Source organism: Natrix helvetica (genome assembly GCF_964273705.1).
Source record: "Natrix helvetica genome assembly, chromosome: 2".
NCBI lineage: Eukaryota > Metazoa > Chordata > Lepidosauria > Squamata > Natricidae > Natrix > Natrix helvetica.
Window position 1 is genome coordinate 152,924,857 of NC_138552.1, and position 18,147 is coordinate 152,943,003.

Consider the following 18,147-nt stretch of genomic DNA (forward strand, 5'->3'; position numbering starts at 1 on the left):
ATATTGTAACATCCTATGAGATATTCATTTATAAAAGTTAAGAATGTTGAAATACTTCTGATTAAACAATGTATTGCCTGATGAGGATATTCCTTTGTGATTAACTACTATAGTACACAATGTCAGCCCTGGAAGCCATCTTTTTTGTTGGAGCTTCGGGGCTTGCACATTTAGTGGCTGGGAAAGTGGGAGGGGGGATAGCAAGGAGTGGGGGAGGATTAGCCATAACAACATTCCTTTCTCTGGGAGTCAAGGGCATTCAGCCTGCGCCTGGATGGGAGTGACTGGGGATTGTCTACGGTTTGGACAGTGAATTGATTGGACCATGTGATGGACCTGTGGGTGCAGGAGTTGGATCTTTGACTTTCTTTTGGGTGGGGAAAACTCAGAACGCTCAGATTTGGGTTTTCCCAGATGTGACAATATGACATCGCTAATAAAATGGAACTTTGAGGAACTTCAAGCCTCGGAGACTTCTTTCGTTCGATGTGTTACTTGGAACCCTGACACACGAGTTCTCATAACAAAAACTATTATTTGACCATTCAAGATCAGTAATAAAACAATAATCTTAAAACATTACACACACACACACACACACACACAGAGTCTATTGTTATAGAAATTAAGCTTTTGGTGATGCGGAAATTTTAGGAGCCTCAATATTTGCTGCAAAATTTTGAAGGTTCATATGAAAATTGTATGGATAACAGTGTGAATCAAGAAAAAAAACTGGTAGCTGCTATCCTAGTCAAAAGGTCAAAGAATGGATTAGGAGTACATGTTTTCTATCACTTGTAAGGATGAATTTACAAGTCACAAATCCAAAGAATGGGGAAACATGATAAAGTTAAAAGAACTCTTAGTCCACCTTCTCTTTATTTTCTCTATAGCAGAATAGTACAGCTCAATACAATCAGGACACTGCAAAATTCTGCCTAACCCCACAGCAGGCAGTCATTGTTTCATTCATGCAACCTCAGTACTATGCTAATCATGGTACTGGCTGGCCAGAAGAAATTTCTTGCAAGCGTCACCACATTATCTAATGCAGTGGCATAATCTGTAGGGGATGGATGGCAAAAGAGTTTTTCTCTTCTCACAAGAGCTCTACTGGATTTCAAACTGGATCAGTTGATCAGATTTATTGTCTGTTTAACTGAATAGCATTTTCTGTGTGGAAATGCACTTGTTAAAAGTAAAATATTTCACGGCTTCCAAGAAACAACTTAGATGTGGATAGAGAGATGAATGGCTGAGAAACTAGATGGAATTATGGGCCAGTTTTTAGGGCTGTTACTGAGTGTTGCTGAAAATATTTAGAAAATACGCTTCTCGACTTTTAAGCTGTATTTGAAGAACTCACTTAAGACTGTCTGCATCTGATTCAGACATTTATTCTTATAATTTTAGGTAAGGGTGAAGGAGAAACTACCCATGTTGGCCCCATTCTTCCATCATGACCTTTTAGCTCTGTTCTTGTCAACTGGCAGCTTTCATCTAAGACAATGTGGCTTGCACAATACGCATAGCAGCCCTAGAGAAAATGTGCACAATGTGCAATACTTATTTAGATTCCTAAACCTCTAAAAACATAACCAAATTGTATGTTGCAATTTGAGAGAAAGGAAAAAATAAGTAGTGTATTTTATCAATTCACTGCTTTTCATTCATTTCAGTGAATTAATTGTAATTTAACATTCAATCCAGTTTAGGATTCTTGCTGTTGTTTCAACACCACACATACAAATGCCAATCCTCTAGATCCATTCCACCTTAATGCCAAATCACCCCTTGGCCTGGAAAATGTTGTTTACTCTACGGTGTAAATCAGAATAAGCCTGGAGCAGGCTGAGAGATAAATCATAAGAGAAAACGCAAGAGCCAAGAACAGTCTGTGCTATGCAGACAATCTATCCCCTCCCCCATTTCCATTCATTGCCACAAGGGAATACGTAGAAAGCAAGGTTTTGTATGTTAATTGTTCAGGAGTACACTAATTGATCAAACGTGTTTGATAATTATTATCCTCTGAAAAGACCGCTTCCTGCAAATGCTCATGAATTTCAATCCCCAATCTCAAAGTAATTCATGTCCTTTAAAGCAGGATCTGAATCTGGCAGTAAACATCAAAAATGACCCACTATGTAAGTATAGAATAAATAGAAGTATAATCTTTATTGTCATTGTACTTAAATACAACAACATTGGGTTTTAATCTCAAAATTATAACAGAAACGAAAAAAGAAAGAAAAAGAAAAAAAACCTAGCGTGTGCATGGAGTGATTGTGGTTGTATTTAAAAGTCTCACAGCCCAAGGATAGAAACTATCTTTAAACCTGTTTATTCGGCTGGCTATACTGTGATGTCTTTTCTTGATGGTAGAAGTGCAAAGACTGAACAGAGTGTGAATCATCTCTGAGTATCTTCCTTACTCTGCTAAAGCAGCGAGATCTGGCGATGTCATCCAGTGGTGTCAGAGGGCAACCAATGGTTTCTTGTGCCGAATTGATCACTCTCTATATAGTGCCTTCCTGTCCGCAGCTGTTAAACCAGCGTACCATACTGTAATACAATATGTGAGGACACTTTCTATGGTGGACCGATATTGTCGATATTGTTCCAGAATAAAGTTAACCACAATCTACTTCCTGTTCCAAAGTGACACTATTGTGCTAATGTGAGAATTAGACTATTCTTTAAGAGGTTTTTATAATGGCTTTCCAAATATTGCCAAGGGAGTGAATTTTTTATATTTGTCATCGACTGCCTTCCCAAAGGAAAGCAGCCTTGAAAGCTTCACACGCACTACAGTTCTCACCCCACGGGCTAAGAAACATGACAGCGTTGGGTAACTCTCATATATGCATACATGCAGTTCTATACAAAGTTAGTGGGGGGGGGGAAAATCTGAATTATCTCAATTTTAAAAATGTCCTAGGACAGATGTTTCTGCATCACTATGTCAAGGTAGAATCAAGTTCAGCTCTCTGGAAAGGGTGGAGAGGAGAAAGATTAGAATGCTCTAAGTCAGTGATGGCGAACCGTTTTTGCCTCGGGTGCCAAAAGCGTGTGTGTGTGAGAGCAATAGCATGTGCATGCATACTGACACCCATGATTCATTGCCTCCTCGCAGCAGCCCCCCCATGCACATGTGAACCTCCACGCTCCCTCCGCCCCTGCATACACCCCACACCCCATTTTGGTGCTATCAGGCTTCACTGAAGCCTCTTAGAATCAAAACGGCATGTGGGGGGCTGCCCCCCACCGCACATGGTGCACTTTTCCCAGCAGAGACCCAAAAATTAGTTGGGCCATGGGAGGCGCGCACTCAAGCACAGTGGAACTGACCTGAGTGATGTTTCGCGTGTCTGCAGAGTTGGCTCTGTGTGCCACCTGTGGCACGGGTGCCATAGATTCGCCATCACGGCTCTAGGGGCAAATGCGTGCCACTTCCGCTCACAAAACTGTAAACCACCATTTATGGTTTGTTTTCCAGAGGCCAAGTTAGGCTGTAATATTTTTTTCTGTTTGGAATAATCCATAAAGAGGATTTATTTACAATCCCCCTCCCCCCCCCATCTTATGACCAGAGGTATACTTTGCACTAAATTAATGCAACGTAGCAGTTAAAAACAAATCAGCAATTTGGGCTGACAGCAGATGGTAGATCAAAAAAAGAGAAAGAAAATAGAGGACAACCAGTTTGTAATTGAGTTTTTGTGTGATATGAAGACAAAAGCATATAGTATATTTGGCCACATATGGTCACTCCAGAGCAATTTTCTTACAGGACCACTTAAGACACGTGTAGCAATCAATGCAAATGAGATCCTATGCAATTTGTCAAACTTGGCACTCTGACGTTCCATCTGTGCTTAAATTGTACTAAACACATAAACAGATTGATTATCGTTGCAGTTGTCTGAAGCCAAAAAATTTACAGAAACAGGAAGAGACGGGAGAAAATATGCCTAACATAATTCTTATTTTCATTGCTAATATTTGGAAAATACTTCAAAATAATTGGGGAGATGGTGGAGGGAGATTGGCTGATTCAATGCAAATCCTGCATGGTTGCCTAGGCAACACCAGAATGCTTTCTTGCCTTCCGTTGCTGACTCTGCAGCAAAGAAAAGGTCATTTGACTATGCCAGGGGCACTAGCATATATGAACCTAGTTAGACGCTGCAAGGGGAATAGCACCCCATAGCTATCCCTGAATGTTCAGCTGCCATTTGTTTTATCTAAGTACTTTGGGAGAAAGGGGCGGGGGGGAGGGGGAAGACTGCCTGGCTAGCCCAGTGCAGTGTTTCTCGGACTTGGCAGCTTTAAGAGGCATGGGGAATTCTGGGAGTTGAAGTCCACGCCTCTTAAAGCTGTCAAGATTGAGAAACACTGGCCCAGTGTGTGGCTCCCTTATTAGATGAGGGCAAAGATTCTGTGCTTGAAGCCAATTCGTTACTTCCACTACAAATAATACTGAAGCAACCTTTTTTTTTTAATTGGATGGATACAGTTCAACCCCCGCATGTTTTCCCATCGCTGTTGCTGTCAATACATTTATGTGTTTAATCCAGATGGATTTTCTGTTCTCTGGCATGTCATTCTTTGAAACCCAGATGTCAGAGCTGCAGGCAGTTGTTTAACAGATTGTCTTTTGCTTCTCTGCCTAAGAAGATCATGTAATTTGCTTTATCTTCTTTTTTTCTTTCACATGTGTGGGCATATTTAGCTAAGACAGGCATGCAGGTTAATTAACACCACTCACCAAATCAATGAATAAATGATATGCCACCCCCCCAAAAAAACCACAGAGACTTTCAAAATGCAGGTCTTAGACTCAGGCTCATATAAACATATGCCTGTCCTGTTCTTATCTATCACATCACCTTTCTTGAAAAATACTCACGAAGGTAAATGTGGGAATAGGAGATTGTGTCAGCCTCTATATTGCTTGTTTACTATCGGCTGCCATAGTAACAGGGAGGGAGGGGTTTTTCGGTATTTGGGAGGGGAATCGTGCCCGAGGTGATATCTCGATGAAGGAGTTTTGTTCTCACCATCTTCTGTGCATGCCGACTGGTCAAGCCAACCGTCTTCAGCATACCAGCTGGATGAGGCCACCTAAAGTTGCACCCCACATGACACACCTTGGGGGCTGGAGATTGGCCATTTAGCTCAGGGTTGTTGGGGGGAGGGATTTGGGTAAACTTTTGATATGTACGAGTTCACGCCATTTAGCCTCAGATCTTGCTTTACTTTCGCTGTTTTCACTTCATATCCAGTAAAAGTACCTTTACTCTAAACCAATGGTTCCCAAACTTTTTCAGTCCACTGCCCCCTTGGTGCTACAAACTGATCCTCAGTGCCCCCCACCCAGTGGTGGAATTCAATTTTTTTTACTACCGGTTTTGTGAGCGTGGCTTGGTGGGCGTGACTGGGCGGTTTGCACGACAGAAGGAAGATAGTAACAGTAAAATTCAGTAAAACGCATTGACATATATATCATTAATGCAGTTTCCTATCTCTTCCATTGACATAATTAACACCTTTTCATAAGTAAAGTTCAGTTGTCTCTCTCTCACCTCTCTTCCTCCCTCTTTTCCCCTTCTCTCTCCCTCTTTCTTCTTTCCTCTCTTCCTCTCTTTCTCTTCCTCCTTCCTTCCCCCTTCTCTCCCTATCTCCTTCCCACTCTCCTTTCATACTCTCCTCTCTCTCCATCTTTCTCCCTCTCACTTTCTTTCTCCCTCCTCCCCTCTTTCTTTCCTCTTTCCCTCTCACTTCCTTCCTCCTTTTCATCCTCTCTCTCTGACTTCCTCCCTTCCTCTCTCCTTCTCTTTCTCTCTCTCCCTCTCTGCCTCCCTCACTCCCTCCTCCTCTCCTTGTGAAAAAAGAAATAGCTTGAAAAAAAGAAAAACTTTTCCCCTCCTTCTGGCTGCTCTGTTGCCCCCCTCCCCCGCCCAGGATTTTAAACTGAATGCTAGGCTCAGCTCTGCAAGGGAGAGCCCAGACAGAGGGAAATAGTTTAGAAAAAAAGAAAAACTTTTTCCCTCCTCCTGGCTGCTCTGTTGCCCCCTTCCCCTGCCCTGGATTTTAAACTGAATGCTAGGCTCAGCTCTGCAAGGGAGAGCCCAGACGGAGGGAAATAGCTTGGCTGGGGCGTGGGGGAGGTAGCTAGAATAGAAGCAAAGGAAGACTCTCACAGGGCAGAGATCTGCTGGGCTGCGTGGTTGAGATAAGTGAGGGAACCAGGGAGCAGCAGCAACAGCATCTGTGCCTCTAGGCAGACGAGGTACGAAAAGGAGTGAGTGGGAGGGGCGGGAGGTGAGGGTGGAGCCAGTCAGTGGTGCATTTTACCGGTTCTCCAAACTGCCCATAATTTGTCCTACCGTTCAGGAGAACCGGTCAGAACCGGCTGAATTTCACCCCTGCCGGAAGTGCTCAACTGACTGGCGACCAACAGAGCCCCAGGCAGAATTGCGCCCTGCGAGGGGGCCACCTCCAGCACTCCTCTGCCACCTCCCTTGCCTCTTAGTGCCCCCCTGCCATTGCCCCTTGCCTCTTAGCACCCCCCTAACTCATCCCACCACCCCCCAAGTGGCAGTACCGCCCACTTTGGGAACCACTGCTCTAAACAAATGGAGTTGGGGGTTTCCTTTCTTGGTTATTGAATGAGGGACGCGTGACAGGTTTTATCTTCCCCAACTTCTTTGTGAGATAATTGACAGAAAATGGCTTATGCCTCACAGTATGGTTGAATAGGGAACTAATTTTTCCATCAACATTGCTTTTGCATAACTTTAAATTTTTATACCACTCGTCATCTTCTGTGATGAACTGTGATGTTAAATTCCCTTCCCCCCCCCCTCCAGTAACTCTATGAAGTCTATTATGCTAAGAGGTCAAGACTGGGTGACTCAAGTTCACTCAATAAAATTTTTCATTAATTCGGAGGAACTGATTCAAGTCTCTTATGATTCCAAGCAGGGAGAGAAAATCTTTCTGTAGTTTTTTTTCCCCGTGACCTGGAGGGGAAAAAAATCAGCTTCAAAAGTTAGCCAACTAGAAATTTGTGCAACAAAATGGAGGACATTGGGGTTTTGCAAGCTTTAACTTTATCTGACTAGTTTAGACACTTATAACTTGCAAAGACCTGGGGTCATCCATTTGGTTAGTCGGCTAACTTTTGAAGATTCCTGCCCCCCTCCAGTTTAAGGAGAAAAGCTGCAGAACGATTTTCTGTCCTTGCTTTCTTGGTTCCGCTACTCTCCAGCCTGCAATCAAGGTAAGGGATAAAGACAGCAGAGGGTGAAAGAGTTTAGTTTTGGCACCTAATTGGGGTGGGATTGGGGAAATCAATAAGTCTGTCCTTCCCAGCTTCTTTTTTTAAAAAAATTGTTTGTTGAACAAATGTGGCTTTCTAGGAGAGGGGAAAGAGGAGAAGCAGGGAAAAATTTTTCGGAAGCTCGTCATGAAACTGCCACCTTTTATCCAGGCCTGGCAGAAGAGCTTTGCAGCCTCCCAAAGCTCCCAAGCTGATCAGCAACCAGCTGACTGGTGCAGAAAGCTCCGAGAGGCTTTCATTTTGCCCCCAGAAAAGCAGAGTTCCCTTGGCAGGAGGAATGGCAGGGGCAGAATTAGGAAAGGCAGGCATGCCCAGTACTTTCCTTCTCCATTGTTTCTCAATGGCAAGACAAAATATCTGTGCGGTAGCTGGCATTGCAAGGCACCCAAGGGACGGGAAGTGGAGCATGGGGTATCTCAGGGGAGGGAGGCCTCGAGAGTCCTGAAGCAGGTGGGCTTGTGCCTGCACTAGGCCTCCCAGGATCTCCCCACCCTTAAGCTCCACTTAACGACCCATGCATTCGTTTAACACATGGGTGTCAAACTCAATTGCATCATGTGCCATATTGTGACATATCACAACATTTCTCTCTTTTGCGGAGCTGGGGTGGCTGTGGCCTGCGTGGGACGCATCCAGCCCGTGGGCCACCAGTTTGACAGGACTGGTTTAACAAACGCACTGGAGAAATCAGGGCTGGCTGGTTATTATTGAGGCGGTTCATTTAACATGGTTCCAAATTCTGACCTAATCGGCAGGCTCCATTATAATTGTAACTCGATAACTACAACCATGTATGTAACGTGTTTCCCCGAAAATAAGACAGGGTCTTATTTTCTTTTGACCCGCAAAATAAGGGCTTGACCTTATTTTCGGGGAGGTCTTATTATTTTTGAGGTGCAGGAGGTGGCAAGCGTAGTCACCTCATGGCTGCTGCTGTGTTTCAATATTTTCGGGGGAGGGCTTATTTTAGCGCATGCGCTCAAAAGCCCAATTGGGCTTATTATCCAGGGAGGTCTTATTTTCAGGGAAACAGGGTGCTCATAGTTGAACTGCGGAGTCCTGGGTGCACTTTGAGCTTGGTCTGCAAACAAACAACCAAGCTCAGAGAGCACCAAAGACTACACAACGATTAACAATATCTCACAGAAACATCTAACCTGGTGAACAGCCAGGGCTTAAGGGACTTCTAAAAGGTTATCATGGATGAGGCCAATCTAATCTTGGAAGGGAATGGTGTTCCAAAGGGCAGGTGCAGTGATGGAAAAGGTTTAAGGCCTTGTGTAAGAAAGACATTTCTTGGCAACACACTGAAAACTATGTGATATTACAACTGGTATTCTTCCATGTTTAGAAAAACCTAGAACTAAACATTGGTATCTGATCCAGGAAGCTTTCAGTATTAGCCTTAGGAGAATTATGTATTTCCTGTTGGTAAATAATATCAATCTTTTCTTGTTTATAGTAAATAATGACTTTTGATTGTTTAACTGATTACCTAAACTTTAAAAATAATTGGTAGACGTTCTCAAATTAGCATAAGAGATGTATAATTTAATGACATCTACCTCAATTTATATTTTATTCTTCTTATCCAGTGTACTTTTTAAAATTTACTCTTTCGTAGATAATATTTCGAGCATAGTATTTTTAAGAGAATGAAAAGAACAACATCTAAACAAAAATAAAATCCATTAAAGAGACAAAAAGCCTTCACTAAGAGGGCTCTGTGGGATCATATTTTCCAGATTTCATCTCCTTAGGTTGTGTAACTAAAGAAAAAATTGTGCTGACTTTGGTGGGAAATGAAAGAAAGCAAAGGAATTAAGCTTATAGTATGTTTAATGCAACTATAAATTTAAAATATGCCTCTCAAACAATGCCCCAAAGAATAAAACATGGCCCTAATATTGCCTCCCACTCTTCTCTGACTTCTTGATTTTACTGCCTAACCTGCTTCGATCTTCAGGAACTTAAAAAATAAAACAGCAATAACAATGAAATATGTTCTCTTCCCCAGCTGTAAAAATCACCCTTCCTTGTTCTAACCAGTACCAGTTTTTAAAAAACAAGGAGTGTGGTTGTACAAACTGCTTCGGTAATGCTGCCAAAGAGCTTGAAACATTTTCTAGAAAAAATGTTTTTATTTAAATCCTATCTTCTCAGTGTAGACTTAATAAATAAACCTGACCAATGACAAAGTTTTGGGTCCTCCCCAGATAGAATCCTCATTCTCTTTTCTAATTTGTTTGTCTAGAGATGAACAAAAGTATATATAGGAAATATATTGCCTATGTCCAGGACAATATAGCACTTATACTTGTCTAAAAATGTATACTTTTGTGTGTGCTCATCATAAATGCTGCTCCTCCAACTACAGTACAGGTAATCCTTGACTTATTCATTTAGTGACCATATGAAGGCACTGAAATAAGTAACATGACCATTTTTCACACTTATGACCATCTGCATCATCCCCGTGGTCACCTGATCAAAAGTCAGATGCTTGGCAACTGGTTCATATTTATGACGGTTGCAATGTCCCGGGGTGATGCGATCCCCTTTTGTGACCTTCTGACAAGCAAAACCAATGGGGAAACAAGATTCACGTAACAACTGTGTTACTAATTTAACAATCACAGTGATTCACTTAACAAATGTGGCAAGAAAACCCGTAACATAGGGTGAAACTCACTTAATAAATGTCTCTTAGCAACATGAATTGTGGGCTCGATTATGGTCATAAGTTGAGGACTACCTATATTACAATTTTGCCTACACTTATACAAACATGACTCTTGATTACTTTGATGGCAGTTTAGATGGATGTGGGCACAGAATTCTTTGACGTTCACTAACCAGTGTACAGAAGATGCATTGGCATTGTGCTATTGTTGTCATCTGCTCCACAGGATACTCCCCAAGGCAGAGTTTACACAACACAAGAGGATCAAGCACCAAATCCCAAGTAGGTCTGTATCTGGCTGTAGTCATTGCAGAATAATCTGAAAAGGGAAGGGAACAGTATATCAATTTTTAAAAAATCTGTCACAATTTCACATTTCCGTTATTCTGAATATAGTAAAATGTTGTCCAAACAATTTTTCAAGCAGACATGAGCAGCATGAAGGTCATAGATAGCCCTGTCAACATCCTTTTATTTGTCACTCTGAGTTTCCCGACTTTGTACTGCCAAAATAATAACCTTTTTTTTTTTAAAAAAAGGCAAAATATACTTTGATGAATTTAACACACATATTTTATTATTTTCCATCATTCCCAAATGTTGCTGTTGATGTCAGTCTGTGGGCTTTGGCCTGGGCCTGTCCTACAGGAAGACTAATTTTACTCAACAATGGGAAAGGTGGATCAAACGAATAAATTGCCCTAAATATATCCATTCACAATGGATGAAGTCAAGGGAAAACCTATTTGTTGCTTACTCTAAATGCCAGTTTGGTACCCTGATTGTGCACCTAAAGTGTTTTAACCAATCAGAATATTAATCACATCCATCACAACACTATGAAGCCCATCAAAATTTCTGTTTTAAATAGCATTTTGGATGTAAACATTCAAAGAAGTTCTAATGCCTTTTTTCATATCACTACTGATTGTAGGCAGAAGCCTTCAAGCATTACACAATCACTTTTGTGATTCCTCTACTTGCTAAGGAAACAAGAACTATTATTCAATTCTTGGCCACCAAGAGGTATGGGGCTTGTTTTTTTTCATTACCATTGGCAACAACTAGATAGAAAACAAGACAGAAAAGTGGGGGAAAGGTCAAGCAATCTTATTTTCTGGGGTGTTGTGGCTCATTTCTTCTTGAATTTTGTTCCAAAGGGGGGAAAAAAAGAAATAAAAAGTCATTGAACAGATACTAGCTTCAACTTGAAAATCCACTGTGATTATGTGAAGTTGTGTGAAAGTGTACTGTGTTTGTACAGGAAGGAGGAGAGGGAGAGGGAGGGACAAGAGAGAGGAAGAGGGAATAATTATATGTATATTAAACCACAAGCTCTTAGTTTTCTCCTTCTTCTCCTCCATAGTTGTAGGGCTTAGGATAATCTGAGTTTGAGTCAAGGAGACACTAAAGTGACAGCAACAAATATAGCAAAGATAACCATGGTGGAACTAAAGCAAACTTGGTGCTTTAAATGGGATAGTGTGTACATCTATTTTTGTTTTATTCATTCTTGACTGTATCCCTTTCCATTTTACCACATTTCTTAAGTAAGCCGTTCCTATTGCACTTCAGTTTATTATTGTATATGGTAGTCTTTTGCTTCTTTTTCAACTATCATTCATTCCAGGCAATAGCCCACGTTCTCTCTACAACCTTTCTTTCAAAATCTGAAGGTCTTAAAATGTTCCCATTTCCTCTTATAACGAGATTATGTTTTCTAACAGGTCCTCTTTTTTTCAACAGTATGAAACCCCACATGTAACATACATTTCTGAATTACAAAATCATACGGGAAATTGCAAATGTGAGGAAAGTCTCATCCATTTCTACTCAAATAATTACCTTACAGTAACTTACAGTGAGTTACTATAGTATTACCCAGTATGGTCTGTTATTAATGCTGAATTAGATATGTAAAACTCAAATCGATTTCCCATTGAGTCAGTGAGATTAATGGATAACATTCCTCTTGAAAAACACTGAAATGGGGACAGATCACCAACTAACAACCTCAGATCATTCTAGATTTTTTTTTTGTATAAAAACCTCCTGTGATGGAGTACTCATGTCTTCAAGAGGCAGGTTGTTCCACTGCTTAATAGTAATCACAATCAGGAAATTCCATATTTTGAGTTTGGATCTCTCTCAGTTAAGCTTCTATTCATTGGATCCTGTTCTACCCTTGGGCACTGGAGAATAAATCCATATCGGTTTCCCTATGACAGGGGTCCACCCAACCCCCACTTCGTTTACTGGCACTGGGCCACACATGGCATGCCAACAACTGGAGTGAAGCCCCATCCGAGGGATGCAAGCAGCTCACAAAACCATGCCCACTCTGGTCCGCAGAAAAATGTCTCTCCATGGAACCGGTCCGTGGTGCCCAAAAGGTTGGGGGCCACTGCCCTATGACATCCCCTCAAGCATCAGAAGATTGCTCTCATGTCTCCCCTTAGTCTTTTCTTCTTCAGGCTAAATATGCTGGTACTTTTAACTCATCTTCATAGGATTTAACCTCCAAGCCCCTTGTAACTTAAAGGAGAAAGTAGCTACTTTATACGTATGTAATTTTACAATTCATGGGATGCCACTGTATTTTCTACTTCACTACTATTACAGCTAAGCATAAAATGCACACAGGTTGCTGCAAAAAGGAGATTTGTTGTTTGTTGGTAAGAAAAAAAAATGTTTCATGTAATGCAGGTAACAAAGAAATCCGTATACCTGTCAAGAGCCAAGAGGTAATGGAACACACAGTATTTTCAAATCTAGGGTTGTGTTATTTCCTGTTGAAAGTACTACAGCAATAGCTTTGTGCATTGCCATGTAACTGTTAAGGGCAGAGATTTTTCATTAGGAAAAAGAACACTTGCCTTTCCCTTTTTCTATTGTTAAAGAAGGTCCATAGGAAATAGCAAAACATAACAAAAATTGATTTATGTCTTTCTCATATTTTCAAGACAGTGGGGAAAACAAAGCACACAGTGTGGGCTTGTACTTGGAATTTTAAAATTATTTAAGAGCTGCTTCATTTCTTCTTTCTTGCTTGTCCACTAAAATCAATCCTCTAATTCTGACAATCACTCCCTTTTTGTAAGCAGAAGTATTACTCTGGCCTTTTGAACAACTAGCTGTCACTGGCTGCAAATCCGAAGATAACTACTAAACTAAATATTGCAGGTATGCTATTCTAAAACCTGTTTTTCTGTTGTTAATTATGAGTAGAGAATCCTGCAAAAGATTATCAAGAAAGTATCACAAGTATTCCAAGTAAGCCTTCAGTTAAGACACTCTGCCTTCTTTCCTACTGCAAGCTATTCCTTCCCAGAGAAGTTTTACAAGAGAAATAATATTTGAGCTAACTTTACATATGGCTGTCATTTATTTAATAAATGTGAGCCATCCCAGGGACAGTAGCTAAAAGGAGATAGAAACATAGAAAAAAACGATACATAAATAAATATTCCAATGACCAAACCAATGCAGAACTGCACATCCTTAGAAACTAAATACTAAAGTAAATTACCATTTACTTTAATTAATACTGTCATATAAAATGGGTGATTCAATAATATTTCTGATGCAAATTTGTGGCAAGAGTTTCAGAACTTTAGAATATAAATATTTTACTCTTTGTCTCTAGAATTGAACCACTGATTTCTTATTTGCGAATGGTTCAACCAAATCCGCTCGCTGGTTATAATGCATGAACAACTAATATACAAGCTCTGCATGTTTATTTTTTCAGTGGTTGAATAAGAAAATATTGTTTGAGAGAGAAAATAGATTTCAATAAGTATTGCATATACATATAAATTTAAGATTCAAAGTAGTTATCTACTGTATGTTGTATTACTAAGATTAAAGAAATGAATTAAAAATGAGGAAACATTCAGCCACTAACACATAATCTACAAAACTCATATAGGGGAATTAAAAACAGGAAAGTAGATGGCCTTTAATAAACAAATCCTCAGTGACAGTGTCTATGCCTCCATCCCAGGCCTTTATCTACTGGAATATTGTGACTGTAATTCGGGGCATCCATAGTGATAGTGAACAACATGGGAGCCTAAGTAGGAAATGATGTCTCACCCCCATTTTAACATGCACTGCACATATCACACATATATAAAAGGAGGCAAATCTTCCATCTTCTGTTTGTGGCACCATTTTGATGCTGTTGACCATTAATGTAGCTGAATTAACTAATGTGGGAGAGGGGGCGAGGGAAAGAGGGAGGGGAGGAAGGGAGGGCGAGAGAGAGGGAGGGCGAGAGAGAGATGACACCAACAGATAAACCATAAAATTGTAGTCTGTTGTTCATGTTTTTCTCTCTCCCTATTTTTGCCTGCCTATTGTCTCATTTTTTGCTAGTTATTTTTTTTAATGCTTGCTGATCTTTACAGGTGCAAACTAAACTGGAAATTACTCCCAGTAATTATCCAAGATGTCTGAAATGTTGCATTTACAGAGCTTCTGTTGCTTAAAACTTTCCAGCTCTGATTCCAATGGCCTATTTACCTGGGAAAGTCCAAGCAAAGGCCCTCCTGCTTCCAGGTGCAAGGTCCTTTAGCGTCACAGTTTGGAATGTCTAAATGGATAGTTATTTGAAAATTTTCCAGTGTAATAAACTCATAACTGTACTTTTCAAGTTTTATAATTTGGGAATTATGCATAAATTGCTACAGTCTGATTCTTTAAAAACAACATTACTTGGGTCTGGGTTAAACATTGCCCTATTAAATGCAAATGTTTCAGTTACATCAATTTAAACAAAATGAACGACAAATGGGGCTTAAACCCAAATATCTAGGATTTTTAGCATGAATTACAGGAAAGCGTCTAAAATTATTTCCTCCAAATAAAAAACACAGAACCTTCATGAGAACTAAATGTAACCATGGAAAGACAATGTCATTTCTACTGAAGGACTCTGTGATATGAGAAGGTATCTCACAAAACATTGCTGACCCTCCTAGAAACACTGCCCATAGGAAAGGGGGGGAAATAGTGAGAGTATTCTAAACGAACTCAAAAAGGAACTATTCATGGTATCTCAGCTGGAAGGAAAATCATAGCAGACCAATTTGTATTCCCAAAAAATCAATCCACTGAAATGACTACTTTTGGTAATTTAAATTGCCATGCATTAGCATCTAAATTGCCACCTTAGAAGGAGGCGAAGGTGAAAGGCCTTACCCACCTGAGAATCCCATGGCCATTTGCAGGAGCAGCAGCTCATGACAGTTTCACAGTAAAGCTGAAACTTAACATAAACCAAATAGAACCTGGGCCTCAAGATTGCCTAATGACAGCATGTGTGTGATGTCACTGCATATATTTTGGTGTCACTGGGCTTACTGCAGTTGATACTCAGTTCTGATTAGACTCTTCCTGCCAGTTTAACCATTTGTAGGCAAAAATCATATCCACTCTATATTCAGGGTAGCCTTATTGATATTGATGGGATCAATTTTAAGCATGCTGCAGCCTTATTTTAAGATCAAGTGTAGTTACTTTTTTCTGAGTGCCTCTTCTTCAATTAACAAAAAGTCCAAACTCCTCAAAAGTCAGATGACTTTTTTTTTAATCCTTATTCTAGTACCACACCTTCTGTCCAAACAGAATTAAAACATTTGGAAGTATCAGAAGTGGCAGGGCTTTTATAGGTTTCTGCACACAAGCTACAAAAATATCACACATTAGAATGGCCAGGAATCAGTGATGCCCACATCTTGAAACCCTGCCCAACTTCAGTTCATTTGCTCAACCTTCCCTTTGGACAGTGTGGCCACTGGCATTGGTACTGGATGCACCAAAAAGGCAACACATCATGCCACCCTGTGCTGGCCATGCTCTGCAAAGCAGGACAAGTTGTCCTGCCAAGAAATTATTCTGGGAAGAATTTTCCTTTAAGGCTGTTTTACCTTTGCTAGCCTACCTATGTCAATGGTAATATTTGGGACTGAGGGAAGGGTGCCAACACAGGGCCTTCCTTATTAAGCCACTCTGCTTATTATAAAGCACATGCTTGTGTGTTTCATAGTTCTGCATTCCAAGGAATGAAGGGCCTGTGGTAGACCATCAAATGAAATCCTCCTTTGACCGTGTCCCGATGTGACATCCAACATGCCCGTACTTGAGCCTCAGTTAGCCACAGGTTTTTATTTTAACGAGAAAACAGATTGTGTTACTATTATTACTTCTTTTGGATTCCATCACCTGAGGGATTGGGGGGGGGAAGGTAAAAATACTCAGTTATTTTAGCTGTTTACCATTCAATCTTATTCAGTTCAATTGGGAAGAGCATAAAAGACCACAACTTTAAAATATCAGCAGCTGGCATCCTTTTTTTTTCCTTCCAGGAAAAAAAAAGGTTGTTGAATTTCTATTTATTTCAGAACCTTAACCTTGGGTAAGCTAGGCCAATTAAGGTTGAACCACAAAGAATGGTAGCAATGTATAGGATAAAAGCATGCAGGAAAAATTCTACTTGCCTCCTAACAAAACAAAGAGGCCCATTGTGACAAATGATTTTATGTCTCATTGTTGTAGGTTTAGGTTTATTGGCTACTGTGAATGCTATGTGCAGGGAAGGGATCAGAGTAGTATTTTTTAGCCTCAGCAACTTTAAGATGTATGGACTTCAGCTCTCAGAATTTCCCAGCCAGCATGAAAAACACTGAGTTAAATAAATGCATTCGTGCAGCTGGGAAAGTCAATAAGAATTAACAAATCTCGTCTTTTCTGACCTCACCATAGCGATTTTGGGGAGTGCCTAGAAGAGGTTGGCTTCAAGCCCCACTCACCCCCCAACAGATTTTGGAGATGTTACAGTTGTCAGGCCTGGAAGCCATCTTTTGCATTGGGCCTTCAGCCCTGCCACATTTTCTACTGTGGGAAAATGGGAGGGGGGATTGTATGGAGTATGGGAGATATATGGTCTAAATAAAATTCCTTTCTCAGAGAGTCAAGGATATCTTGCCCTGCACCTGGAGTGGTGTGATTGGGAGCCATCTTCAGTTGGGAAAGTGTCTGATTGGGCCATGTGACAGACATGTGGGTGCTGGGCAGGGTCTTGAACTTTCATTTGGGTGGGCAAAACCTGGAAACTTTCAGATTCAGGTTTTCCCAGATGTGCCAATATGACATCTCTAATAAAATGGAACTTTGAGGAAACTCAAGCCTCGGAATCTTCCTTCCTTAGGGATGTTACTTGGAACTCTGACATTAATTCTGAAATTCTGAAAATTTCCAGTTGTAAATAAGATCTGATTCAGGTACTATTTTGAAGCCTGCTTTCTAAAAGAGACCATCAGGGCCATGCTTTAAATGCTTGCCTTTTTCTAACACACATAAAACAGGAGTGGTTGTCAATCAGCAGGTATTATTTCAGGAAGAAGGAAGACAAAAACTTTTAAATAAACATTTCATTGGAAATTATTAAGAGGCCACAGCTTCAACAAAACCAAAAAGCACAGTCTAAAAGACAGCATTTGAGGTGGCGATTTAAAACTCAAAATTCAGTTTACGCTCTCCGAGGTCAATCTAAAAACCAAAACCCACAATGCCCTGCCCTCTCTTCTGAGAAGACCACAGATGGAGAAAGATCCCAGTAACCCCTTTGAGTCATGTGGTAAAACAATTTCAGCTCTGGGGGTATACTCAACTATTTAAAGCAATCACGTTTTGCCAACAATGAATCTTTTTCTGGGGCACACTTTTTCATTATTGCCTTTTCCTATTTACTTTAATGACTACTGTTTCCTTAAGGACAGCTTTATGGCACAGAATTACCATCCCCAATGTAAAAATAGACCTTGGCTTCCAAGAGGGCACCACCTCAAGTTTTCTGTTTCTAAAACTGTACAACCTAAATTACACTGGACTGCTTAAGTTAGCATTTTCAAGTTTCCCCCCTCCCTGCAAACCTTCTCACTAAAAGACACCGATATGTCAATGAGAACAAGGATGGTAAGACACTACTGCCTCAGTTCTGCCAGTCATCAACAAGTATGATCAATGCTATTCACTATTATGTCCCAGTCTAAACCCTGTCCGAAAAGGAACCACCAAATAATCCATTTCCTCTGAAACCACAGCCTGATTA

At 40.6% G+C, this 18,147-nt stretch overlaps 1 protein-coding gene across 2 annotated transcripts in view; it reads right to left on the minus strand.

Annotated features, from left to right (window-relative positions):
* The window catches only part of RNF144A (ring finger protein 144A), a 79,193-nt gene that overhangs the window by 14,166 nt on the left and 46,880 nt on the right, over positions 1-18,147 (minus strand). For both annotated transcript variants that reach the window (XM_081941117.1, XM_081941118.1), the window contains exon 2: positions 10,205-10,350. In XM_081941117.1, the coding sequence (XP_081797243.1) occupies positions 10,205-10,350 (146 nt within the window). The remainder of the gene's footprint in view (positions 1-10,204; positions 10,351-18,147) is intronic.